At 39.5% G+C, this 13,480-nt stretch overlaps 2 protein-coding genes across 3 annotated transcripts in view; one reads left to right on the plus strand and one right to left on the minus strand.

The window, feature by feature from the left end:
* The first annotated feature begins 656 nt into the window (after positions 1-656).
* Positions 657-2,915, plus strand: INSM2 (INSM transcriptional repressor 2). Its single transcript, XM_072629734.1, has one exon. The coding sequence runs from the start codon at positions 764-766 to the stop codon at positions 2,480-2,482; it is 1,719 nt and encodes a 572-aa protein (XP_072485835.1). The 5' UTR covers positions 657-763; the 3' UTR covers positions 2,483-2,915.
* Positions 2,916-4,439: 1,524 nt separating this feature from the next.
* The window catches only part of RALGAPA1 (Ral GTPase activating protein catalytic subunit alpha 1), a 325,621-nt gene continuing 316,580 nt past the window's right edge, over positions 4,440-13,480 (minus strand). For both annotated transcript variants that reach the window (XM_072629732.1, XM_072629733.1), the window contains one exon: positions 4,440-5,760. In XM_072629732.1, coding sequence (XP_072485833.1) covers positions 5,612-5,760 — 149 coding nt within the window. In that variant the 3' untranslated portion in view covers positions 4,440-5,611. The remainder of the gene's footprint in view (positions 5,761-13,480) is intronic.

A 13,480-nucleotide genomic window follows, 5' to 3' on the forward strand; every position in this document is an offset into this window, starting at 1 on the left:
TCTCTGAGGCTTCTTTTGTCGCGGCCCCACACCCCAATTCTTTCTCGGAGACCTGAGGTGCTGGAGAAGGAGGGGGAATTCCGGTCGCTTTCTCATGTCTAGAAATTCTTCCATTTTTCTCTTGGGGCCAGGCTTCTGTAGGGTAAGGAAGCTCCAGCTGTCAGGGGCTAATGAGACTCCCCCTCTTTGTCTGGGAGAAGGAAGGGGGGCCAGGAGCAGAGACCCGAGAGTGTAATCGGGGGCTGGCTAAGAAGGTGGGGAAGGCTGAGGGCGTTGTGCCTCCCCTACACATCGACAGGCTTACCTTCCCGCGGCTTTCCCGCGCCTTCACCTCCACGGAATTAGTGGACTGGACGTCTTAGATAGGTATCATTCTAACCCTAGACTGGCAAGGAAATGATTTTGCTGGATGAGGGAGATAATGCTGTTTGAACTCGGGGAAGGCGTGGCGAAGCAACCTCTCCCCCTCCCCCCCGGGTGCTTATCCAACCACCAAGGTAGCCAGCCTGGGCAGCTGCGATCTGAGACCCTGCCCGCCCCCCTTCCCCCCTTTTCCGGCACAGGTTTCTACTCCTGATTGGGCAGCACCTTCCCATCCCAGAGCGAGGTTGACTGCCCCCTCTGCCCAGCTGGCGTCTCAGCTATAAAGACCGGAATATGACGGCTGTAGCAACGTCCTGTTCCAGTCTCGGGTCCTGCAGCCTCCACCCCTCACTTTTCCCCTTCGCTCTCAGTATAATTCTCCCATTCTGCTAACCTCATCATGCCGAGGGGTTTTCTGGTGAAACGAACCAAGAGGCTCGGAGCTTCTTACCGCGTGCGTCGGGTGGAAAGAGACTTTCGGCAGCTGGGGCCCCAAGAGGAGCCTCCTTTCCCCAGAGCAGCTTCCCCTAGTCCCCAAGGAAGGGGGAAGGGTCCGGAGCTGTTGGAGTTCTCTTTGGAAAAGGTAGAAAAGGAGGGAAGGGAGGCGGTTTCACGACTGGCAGCTCCTGTGCGCACTTCGTCTTGCCTGGGGACCGGAGGAAGTAGCGGACTGGGCCGGCGGGAGAGCGCGGAGTGGGGGCTGGGCGGAGGCTCGACCCCAGGTCCCAGTCCCAGCCCGGCTAAGCCGGCAGGTGCGGAGTTGCGAGGGACCTTCCTGGAGCGCTGCCTCAGTTCCCCTGCCTCGGCCGAATCCTTCCCGGGAGGCACCGCAGCCGCGGTTGCCTTCTCTTCCACAGTGGCACCCGGGTCTGCCCCAGCTTCGGTGGAGCAGCTTTTGATGCCACTTCTGGCACCTTTCCCAGAAGCTGCTCCAAAGTCGGACTCAGCTCCCCTCACTGTCACTCTTCAGGCACTGAAGCGGGGTCGTGACAAGGGACCTCCTGGACCCCCGTCAGTGTCAGCGTCTGGGACAACAGGACCAGGTTCCAAGAAGCCGAAGGCTATGAGGAGGTTGAGCTTCCCGGACGAAGTAACCACATCTCCAGTCCTGGGGTTGAAAATCAAGGAGGAGGTGCCTGGGACCCCATCCCGAGGTCTTGAAGGCAGCCGAACACCTCTGGGCGAATTCATTTGCCAGCTGTGCAAAGAACAGTACGCGGACCCCTTTGCGCTGGCCCAGCACCGATGCTCCCGCATAGTGAGAGTCGAGTACCGCTGTCCCGAATGCGACAAGGTGTTCAGCTGCCCAGCCAATCTCGCCTCCCACCGCCGGTGGCACAAACCGCGTCCTGCCAATGGTGCCACAAGTGTCCCTGGGGACGGGAAGGCTCTTTCCTCGTTTTCCTCTTCCTCCTCCTTGTCTCATGATTGCAGCAGCGCCGCACCTTTCCCGCCAGAAGGTAAAGAGAACAGCAGAGAGAAAAGGACTGAAGGTCAGCACCCTCTTAGTCGGGACAGCTCCCGGACTGATGCGCATCCAGACAGTTCCAGCTCTGCAGCTACCCACCGCCAGGAGGTCAAGGCCCCTCAGCGCCCTGAGCCCCAGCTACCACAGGGCCCCTATAGTGAAAGGGAGTCGGGGCGTCGCGTCCCGGGGACAGGAAAGGGCCCCGGAGATGGGGTATCCGAGGTTTTCTTGTGTCCATATTGCCACAAGAAGTTCCGCCGTCAAGCTTACTTGCGCAAGCATTTGGGCACTCATCAGACGGGCTCAGCCCGAGCGCTGACCCCAGGCTACAACACTGAGCAGAGCTTGCAGCTTGCTTTCCCCTGTCCGCTTTGCGGAGCGCACTTCCCCTCAGCCGACATCAGAGACAAGCACCGCTTGTGGCACGCGGTGCGGGAGGAAATGCTATTGCCCGCTTTAGCCGGGGCTCCTGCGGAGGGGCCAAATGGAGGTGGAGGAGCTGACGGGGATACTCAGCAGATCTTTCCGTGCAAGCACTGTCCGTCCACCTTCTTCAGTTCCTTGGGTTTAACCCGACATATCAACAAATGTCACCCTTCGGAAAGCCGGCAGGTGTTGCTACTCCAGATGCCACTAAGACCCGGTTGCTGAGCACGTAGAGAAGCAAGACTGGGACAGACACGGGAAGTAAGAAATGGACATTGTGAGCGGCTGCGGGACCAACTGGTAAAAGTGCCCCTCCCCCCACCTTCTCTTTCTCTACCTTCTTTTCTTTCCTAAAAGCTTCCTGCAACTCAACCACTGGAGGCCCTAAAAAAATTCTATGTGACTTGTTCATTCTTATGGAAAGTCTTGATGAAGACTTATCTTGTGTCTAGAAAGGACTTTTTCTTTCCTTCTTTTTAAAGTCACTCAACTTGGTTATTACTGATTTTGCTTCCGTTGTCATAGCAGACACCCATATAATTTCTCTCTGAATGGGCTCAGATAAATTTTCACTGTACATTCTGGGAATAGAAAAATAGACATGATTGTTGCCAGACTTGCAGACAATAAAGAAGCACGGTTTCAAGCGAGCTGTGGCTGTGGGCAAAACTGAGCTTAAGTAAAATTCAGAGGGCTTTTGTTTCAGGTCTTGAGTTCCCTGTAAAATCTGCCCCCTCTCCCCAACTAATTCCATCAAACTGATCCACCCCAAAGAAAGTGGGGAAAGTGTTAATTGACTGAAACAAAGATTGTTTCAACTTGAGATACACTCCCCCCCACTTTTGTGTAAGGTAAACTAGCTTACCTATTTAAAAATAACTAAAAGGAAAATTTTAGACTGGTTTCCTGAAGTTAAAATTTTACCCCTTTAGTAACATTAAACTAAATTTGTGTAACACTTTTGCTGGTAATTTTTCTTGTACTAGATATGAACCTACAATAATATGTAATCCACCATAAAACTGAAAGGCAATTCATTTAACATCTTTTTTTCATAACTCCATGGTTTTTGAATTGCTTTTTGTAAACCATGATCAATGTACATTCTATACATCCTTGTCCTTGCTTCTATTAGTCAGAGGTGTATGGTGCTCACCAAATAAATATGCTTAGCTTGTGTCTTGTGTATTGTTTGTCCTTACCTTTGCATGTAGCATTTAGAACCCTCTGAGGAAGAGGGGGTAAGAGAAAGCAGAAATCATTTTAAATAGGGACTGGCATAATTTTCCTTTTAAATAATCTAAATTCCAGGAGAAAACAGATACCATATACTTTGTAAAAACTTCCCCATTAAATATTGGCTTCATCTCTAGAAAGTTAATTTTCCTCTGGAATACTGACCCATTTAATACTGACCTTTTTAAAAAAAAAAAAGTTAATACTATAGGTTCAAATTTGGTTTTAATTTGAATGCTTTTTTTTTTTGAACTGGAGGCTTATTGTTTACTTGTTCAAAAGCAATTATTTCATTATTTTCTATTCTATACTATTCTAGCTTCTGGTGTTAAAAAAAAATTTTGAGAGCACATTGAAAATGAGTGACTTCTTTCCATAACTATTCACTTTAGGGTAGTCTTCTGAATTATTTGTTTGTTCCTTAACTTGTTGAACTCCACACAGTCTAATGCACTTCCTCTAATAAAGTTACTTTCCACAGCTACACAGGGGGCTTTCTTGTGTTTTCAATTTTTATTTTTACTTACCAGAAAAAAGAAAAAGACATCACTTTTTTACGCTCAAGTAGAAAGATTTGAATTATTGCCTAAAAAAAACCAAACCTAACCCCCCTTTTCTATGAAGTTTTGGTTTAACATATGAAAGGGGCAGCATTATTAACAAAAGCTTATTTGAGAAATTAAAGTGTCAAGCAACTGAGACGATTATTGGCATAACTCAAACTGTGTAGGGAGAGAAGTCATTGTGGGCGATCTTAGATTAGGGAGATGTATTGTGAACTGGGTTCAAAGTACAGCATCAGAAAGAGAATTCAGATCCATTTTTAAGTGAGGAGATAAACTAAATTCATGCTTTACTGTCTATTAATCACAGAAATAAGATCAACTCTACTTGATACCTAAAATGCATAAAACACTAAAGCTCAATCAACACTCAAGAACAGGAATTGGTAAGAATAATTTTTTATTGTATTATTAAATATTGTCATCTTTTCTTTAACAATTACAAATCTGTAGATACTACATGAATGACCATACATAATTTATATTTCTGTGGTTGCCTGTATGATGTATTTACACATGCAGTTAGAACCAATGCCATGCTACATTTCCTTAGGAGATGCTACTCAACACAAAATACGAGCAGCTCATCTGTTGTAGGAAAATACCTCTGGAGGAACGGATTGTGTACTAATCCACACCTCTAAGCTCAATATTAACAATAAAGTATGACTCCTGGATAATATTCCCTTATTATCTTCTTTAATAGTACACGTAATTTTGAGCAAGGAAGTTACATCGGAAAAATACTTCTTTTTCCATATATAAGAAAAAAACTATTGATCCATGAAGATCCTGTGGCCAGATGATCAGGGCCACAATTTCAAAACAGAATGGCCCTGAACAGTGATACTATTTTAAAAGGGAAATGTTATAAAAAATAATTGGAAGGCAAGCATAAGTCAGAGTGCAGCACAGTGATTTTTCTTGTTTTTTTTGATTTGTCGTGGTATTACCCACATGGCTAGGAAATGACACACTGTTTTGGGAAAGAAAACCTAATGCTCAAAAATTTTTTCAAGTGAAACTAAAATACTAAAAGACCATTTATTGTAATTATTTTATTTTCGTAACATAAATAATCTATACACATCCTGTGCATGAACAAATTTGTGTCTTTCGCTTGGACTTTACAAATGCTTAAATTTAAAATTGTTCATTTAAAAAATTGTATATATTTAGCTTGCTAAGAAAGTTACAATGGGGGCACAATAAATAAGTGAGATAATTTTCTCCAATTATATTTTGGTTCATTGTTAACCAAGGAGTTAAAAGTGACGATTTAGACATAATTATCAAGAAAATGAAAGGGTGCAGTATATAAACTGCACCAAACAAGTGGAAACTTAAGAGTGTAACTAAAAACCTCACAGCAATCTCAAAGCTAAAATATTAAGTTACAAATAAAATATTGGTGTTTTCTAAAATAAGTGTACAAGGAAGAAGCATGTGTGCGATGGTTCTGGCTAAATTCTGGGGGAAAATATTGTCAGTGCTAATTCAACCGCTCAAGACCAATGTTGATTCGTTCAAAAATGCTGCAGAGTTGCTTGTCTCCTTAGGATTTATTGGCAGAGCCAGAGGATCGGCGAAGCTTCATAGACATTCGGCTCTTGCTGGTTCGTGGAGACATTGGAGAAGCTAAGTCGGTCCCATCCATCTGCGATGCTGTTGGAGTTTCACTGGGTAGAGTCTCCGGGCAGGAGCCTGTGGGAGAGAGTAGGAGACACCTGTTAGTGCCAATGTCCCAGCAACGTACTTCATTAGAACAAGAACCTTTCTGATAAACAATACTTATTCATTAGAAAGTCCTATTAAGTATTGTAAACTCACTCAAAGCCACTATGTCAGCAGGAAAAAACCATCAAATCATGGGGAGAACCAACCAGAGTAATCCCGAGTAGCAGCAATGGGAAGCAATTTCCTTGCAACCAGGAAGGGGAGGGATCTAGAGCCACCATCAGCATGCAGGGTTCAAGATGCAGGTGAGTAGGACTAGTTCCTTTACAGTAAGCTTCAGAGTATAGGCATTCACAGCTTAAATTTAATACTCTGAAAAAGTCCTAAAAAGCTAGGTCAAACTAAAATCATTAAAGGTATTAAGTAATTTCCTTTATGGAAAGAACCAAAGTAAATTCTTGCATAACAAAGATTCTAAAATCAAAATCTGTCTGTCTAAATGGAAAAACTGTTTCAAAAACTGCCATAATTTGAGACAGATCAACAATACTGTTTCTTTTATTTGAGATTTCCAGTTCTTCCACAGAAAAAAAGGTAACCAGAAGAAACAGATCTGAAAATGAAAAAAAGAAAAAGAGGGAAACAAGTGAAAATTTTTTAGCCGTTGAAACTAAATCCCTTGTTATTAAGAAAGTTAGTTCTTCCCATTTAAATGTTTCCACAGAGCATAGTTCACTTCTGAACAAAGCAAAAAACAAAAATCCACCAAAAAACTTGCAGAGACAACAAAGAAAAAGTTGCAAGTATGATGCAGTAACAGTCTAGTGTTATTGTAGCCTACAGTTCCCAAGGCATTTGTTTAGACTCTCCATTATCATTCTTTAAAGGTAATAGTGCTCATGTATACTCACAAGATCACAGATCTGGAGCTGTAAGGACCTTAGAAATCATTTAGTTCAACCCCCTCATTTTACAGATGAGGAAACTGAGGCCCAGACAGGTTAAGCTCATGCAGAGCCAGTACTTGAATTAGATTCTCTGACTTCAAATATAGCCTTCTATTATGCCACACTTACTAGCATGGAAATCTCTCACTATGGATATTTATTAAAATATCAAATGGTACAATATCCTTTCCAACTAGTAAATTGGGTAATGAACACATATTCCTAATCAGGTATTATAATAAATGTCCATCTCAGACTTTTGCTTCTGCTTAAAACTTTCTAATTATAATCTATTTCTTAATTTATCTTTGCCTGTATTCATTTGCAAAACTGGATTTATAAATACTAAGTAAGGCAAAGTAAAAATTTTCACAGGGAAGTGGGTCCTGTTGAGATGCTAGTAAACTTAAGTGCATTTGGTATATCTCATCATAACTCAAACGTTTCTAGACTATCTAAGGAGGCCAAGTATTATAAATGTATTGAGAACAAATAGGCCTTAAAAGACAAGCAAAATTCAGGTCAACTTCTCCCCTTCTAAATGGGGGTGCTTCAACATTTCTTCTATCTTAACTAGGATTATAATGACCTGTGTACCCTAAATATAAGGAAATGTGTCATTCCCCCCTTACTATCTAAATTCGGTGAACTGTTAGAACCCATGAACCACTGGCCCCCTTCAGAAAAGCATTGCAGACAGAAGGCAGACAGAGGGTAGATGGGAGCCCATGCTTGTCTGGTAGAGCACACCATTCCCAGCAAGAATGAGAGGGCTTCCTTTGGCTTTTTTACCTTGAGATGGCCAATGCTTTCTAGTGGAGGTTTGGGGAGGAAGAGAACTATCACTGCATTTCTTTCTTTGTTGTTAATGAAGAAATGATGAAAGAGCAGAGAGAAGTGAGGAAACAGGAGAGAAGATAGATATAATAGATATGAGACACACTGCAGGGTTTGACAGGTGTTAACTGAGGAACAGAGAAGAGAGTCATCAGGTTTCGGTTAAATAACATAATTGAGAGCATGGTTAGGGTGATGAATGGTTTCACAGTCACAGCTGTTTTTTAAATCCAATGTATTGTACTTACCAACTAATAGTTACACAGGAAGACAGAAAAAAAGAAGAAAAAAGAAGTCTATAAAACAGTCCAAATCCACTGGCCTTCTAATGCGAGTTCTGAACTCATGGCATATTATCTTACCCACTTTACTTTCAATCTATATAAAACTCAACAAAAATTAACAAAAATCTCCCCTAATGGAAACACCATCAAATCCACATAGGGCTGAATAAAGCATCTTGGTATTTGGTTGTCATTACTTTTAGCATATGACACTTGAATCTATAGACACATAGCAATTTCTGGTCTGATGATTCACATTAAATTTAAACTTAAATAATTTGCAATGCACATTTGCTAATTTTCAAAGGCACAGGGAAGAGAAATGTATAAAATGATTTTAATATTCTATTCTAAGCAAGACATGACTTTTATAGTGTGATGTTAATTTAATTTTACTACTTGTGTATTTGCTGGGACAATATAAGCTACACAATTTTCGAGCTACTACATTAAAAAATGAATATTGATGTCATACCATTAGATATAGGCTGTGTCTACAGAAAGTTAATAAAATGAATCATGCCCTAGCCCTTGCCCCCCTACCCCCACCAAAGAAAAATCCATGTGGTTTCCTGTTACCAGTTAACACCATCATTACAAATAGCCATAATCAATATGGCTGTAATGATTTGCAGTCATTGTGAGAATGATAAGTTAACTCTATGGTTCATTTTTTAAAGGCATGATGTGGTTTATTTTGTTGGTCTCTGGATGTGTAGAACTATGCAAGTTCTGGTGTGACTGAAAATATTTAATAATTTCAAATTTGGGAGGCAGATTCAAGCTAATTAGATTTAAGGTTCCTAAATGGAAAGAAGTAAAAATAAGTGAACCCTGGAGTTGAACATACAAAGAATAGAACTATGAAAAAAAATTTTTTTTCACTAGATGGAAAAAGCAGGCTCATTCACTACATATAAAATTTTCCTATTTCTAGTACCCAGAACAGTGTCTTGCCCAGTAATAGGTACTTAATAAATACAAATTTATATGAAGAGATAAATATATACCAAATACAAATTTATTTCCAGTGGGGAGGGCACCAACAACTAGGGGAAAGATCCTTACACAGGATAGACCTTGTGTAAGGGATGGTGCTTTGAGCTGAGCCATAATGGAAGCATTCAGGCATGGAGGCCAGGGCTGTGCAGATGGGAGACTGCAGGTCTTGTACAACAAAAAGCAAGGAGGCCAGTTTGGGTGGAATGTATGTGATGTAGTCTAATGTGCCATAAGCCTGGAGAGATAAGCTGAAGGTTGACTACGAAGGGCTTTAGATGAGAAGAAAAGGAATTTGCATTAAATTCTAGAAATTTTTTGACGAGGGGAGTGACATGGTGACATCTGTGCTTTTGGAATGTTCTTTTGGCAAGTATCTGGAGGGTGAATTAAGAGACTGGGAGAAGCTTGAGGCAAGAGGCCAATTAGTACTGAAGCTAGGTTGTCACAGTATAGTGTTGGATTTGGAATATGGAAGACCAGAGTTCAAATCTTGACCAGGCATATACTAATTGTGAGACCAGGACAAGTGACTTCAAAGTCACTGGCAAAAACCCAGTTTCCTAGTCTGTAAAATGAACATAAATTTGATAGTACCTATCTCACAGGCCTGTTGTGAGGATCACATGCAATAAGTTTGTTTTGTTTTTTTTTTTTAAAAAACAAATGTTAAAGTGCTATTTAAGTGCTGCTAATCCAGGTGTTGAGGGTGTGAAGAACTAAGGTGGTAGAAATTTGAGTGGACAAAAGGGGAAAGAGTATGAGAGGAGAAGTAGAATCAATGAGATTTGCCAACTGATCAGAGACCCAAGGTTGTGAAGCAAGGTTACTAGAAGGCTGGTGGTGCTCTCAACAAAAACTGCAAAGAAAAGAGGGAGGGTTTGGTTGAGAAAAGAAAATGAATTTTGGACTTGTTTTTGAGATGTTAATGGGTCACTCAGTTTCAAATGTCCAAAAGACATTCCATAATGGGAGATTGGGATGGTGAAGAGAAATGAAGCTGGAAGTATCTACATATGCAAGTCATCTATAAAAATATGACAGCTGAACTGACATGAATTAATGAGATCACCAAGAGAACATAAAGAGGAATGAGAAAAAGACTCAGGATAGAGCCATGGGGCACACATCAAATTAGGGGGTAGGACACAGATAATGATCCTATAAAGAAGACTAAGAAGTGCCCAAATAATTAGGAAAAACCTAGGGAGGGGTGTCATGAAAACTCAGGGAGAAGAAAGTATTCTGGAGAAGGGGCTGCTCATCCTTGTCCAATACTGCTAAAAAGCTAAGACGTATAAAGACAAAAAAGTTAATTGTATTCGGCAAGTAAGAGATCATTTTAACTTTGGAGAGAGAAGTCTTAGCTGAGTGATCAAGTTATTGGAAGCTAGACTGCAAGGGATTGAGAAGTGACTGAGAATAAAGAAAAGGCAGAAAACAACATAGACAACTTGTACTAGCAAAGGAACAGTCAAGTGAAGAGTTTTTTGTCTGAGGGAGACAAGAATGTTTGAAGGCAGCTAGGAGGGTGTCATTAGATAGTTATCTTAGAATCAGAGTGGGGAGAATGATGGTGGAGGCAATCTTCCAGAGGAGATGGGATCAAAGGCACAAACACAGGGGTTGATCTTGGTGAAGAGATATCAATTCATAGTACCTCTGAAAGATGTATAATACAGCATTTAATGATGACAAGTTACCAGGACTCATTCCAACAAAACTGGGTAACATAGCATGGAAATACCAGTGGATATAGATAATAAGAGATCATTAAAAATAATGTAGTCCTGAAAAATAAGCACGTAAATAAACTCTTTCACTTTATGATTCATTTTAGACTTTCACAAAATGAGTTTGAGAATCTTTGGTAACCTCAGAGCTATCAAATAACATCTTTCTAATGGTTGGATTTTTGAATTCAGAACAGTAGAGCTGAAAAGCCCAAATTACTTGGCATCATTTTTGTAGTTTTGGGACTTGTAAATATGGGCTATCCTTAGAAATTACTTTTAAAAGGATGACTTAAACAGAATAGAAAGATTTTGTAGAAAAAAAACAATGTGTAGAAATGGAAGCAAATGATCATTGTCAAAGAAACTTCAATTAGCCAGTATGGAATAACCACGATGTTCAGTCTATAAACATTTATTAAACTAATCAATAAACAAAGCATTTCATTAAGTGGACACTATGCGCCAGACACTGTACTAAGGGCTGAGGATACAAAGAAATAGCAAAAATACAAAACTAATAGCATTGAAAGTAGAACATATCTAGCAATAATGTAAAATTGTAGAAATATAAGTTTATAGAATGAATAGGACACATCTTCCTACTGACAGAACTGGCAGACCTGATTGCAGAGCCTCTATTTCCATGTACCATGTTCTTTATGAAATGACTTTCTTTTAATGAGCTCAGATCAATTTAGAAGTCTCAAATCATCTTGTGAATTGAGCAGTAGCATTTATTTATTATATTTTACAGAGTAGGAAACAGACAGAAAAGTTATCTAAGGTTAAAGCTACATTGCTTATTATGGACTGTTTTGAGGGGCCAGTCAAAAATTTTGGTTCAGCACTATCAACTTGTGATTATTCTATTGAACCATCTATTGAATCATTATGAAATTGTATGTGATTATGGAGGAAGATCATATTTTGAGAGAATGGCAAATCTGAGGCAAATATTATTTTTAATAGAGTGTGAATTATAATACAGTTGTATAACTTGCACAGTATTTTGTAATGTTCTTTTTCTAGGAACCTGAAAATCTTGAAGGCTACAAAAATGGTCAAGTATTAACTTCAAATGAGAGCTTTCTATTATAGAAATACTTCATCTAATCAACTGAGGTCAATTTCTTAGTTTATAAAGTACTAACATATCTGATTTGTAAGGAAAAGAACGCTATGAATGCGATATGCATTGCATGATGATGGTGAGCAACAAACTATGATGCATTCATATTAGCTCAAACAGTGAGGGGAAAAATGAAGCCAAGAAAGCATACTGGGCTGAAGTAAATATTAGCCATCTTGGGGCCTCAAATTTTAATTATGAAATTAATAAATGTAGTACATTAAATGATATTTAGGCATAAACTGTAATGGTATTATTGCTTTTGTAAAAAAAAATGATTCTAGCACATTTTATAAAACACTCAATTTTTTGTTGATATTGCTAAATTTCTTTAACATGGCTAATGGACTAGAATATTCTGGTTTGAAAATCTTTCCTTCCTTTACACATTTTCCTTAAAAGGTCTGCATCTGTGCAAATGGTTCCATTATTTCAGCTTTGAGAACACAAACCATTGATATTTCTCAAACCAGAACTGGAATTTTGTGTTCTTCACTTGGGATCCATTTGGAAATCATAGTAGTTAAGAAAAATTTCTTCCTAAGGTTGAGTTAATATCTGGAGTAGATGGAAAATGAAATTTCAATAGTTACCTATAGTTTGAAAAAGTTGGCTGTTTGACAAAATAAAATAAAGTTCATTCTCTTATTTTTGGAACTGTATATCTGAATTAATTAATTTAATGACATTACTTTTGTATACTTATGTAAATTTGAGGACTATTTTAACAAAGATATCTTGTATTCTTTTTATTATTTATAATCAACCATGAATTTAAAAGTTGGTTTAAAAAAAATTATTCATTTTATCTATCTGCTTAAAACACCATAAATCAAGTATTAAGACGAATGCATGCTGTGAGAATTTCTTAGTAGTGAATATGAATATATGTAGGCTGTGAGTGAATATGGATAGGTAGGATGCCATGATTTAGAGGAATTCAGTCCAGGAGGGATAGAAGATGTTCAAAAATAAAAATATGGAAACACAAGTGAAACATTTTTAATAAAAAATATGTGATTTGTCTGAAGAGTCTAATGTGGATGCACAGGGAGGAAATTTACTAACCTAAATTTTAAAGAGAGATGCACAAAAGATAGAGGGTCAGGTAACAGAAGGTCTCTATACCTGTCTGTCTCTTTCAGAATGATTTAAGGCTGTGAACAACAACAAAAAAAGTGATTTAAAAAAATACAATATTGGGAGGAGAAAGACAATAAAAGGGATGGGAGTTGGGGGAATGGGATGATAAATGAAAACAGAAAAAAAGGGAAAGCTAACTTATTCTGCAAAGGAGAATGATCTTTTACACATGAAACGATAGCACAGAGATGGCTACTGGGAGCTGATACCCAAGATCACATATAGATAGTAAGGCAGCATCTACCTGTCCTTGATGAGTGCAAGTCCTCTCGTTGAGAGACTAACTCCTCTAGTCTTGAAAGACCTGGCAGACATGTTTGCGGAGCCTCTAGCTATACTTCAAGACCACAGAAAATGGAAAAGATACCTTAAGATTGCAGAAGAGCAAATGTCCCAAATTTTAAAAAGGGGAGAGAACAGTCTGCAAACAAGAGGCCTGTGTATGATTTTGATTCTTTGGAAAAATCTAGAAGAGATCATTAAATAGAAATGCCCAAAATCTAGAAAAAGAAGTAGTGATTGCAAAGTGTCAGCATGATTCTGTCTAGAACAGGTTATGCCAGAATAACCGAATTTCCTTTTTTGACAGGATTAACAAGTATTTGTTAAGGGTTATGCTGTAAATATAGTTTGTGTAGATTTTAACACTTTTGATAAAATATTTCATACTCT

Source organism: Notamacropus eugenii, chromosome 1 (assembly GCF_028372415.1).
Source record: "Notamacropus eugenii isolate mMacEug1 chromosome 1, mMacEug1.pri_v2, whole genome shotgun sequence".
NCBI classification, from domain to species: Eukaryota; Metazoa; Chordata; class Mammalia; order Diprotodontia; family Macropodidae; genus Notamacropus; species Notamacropus eugenii.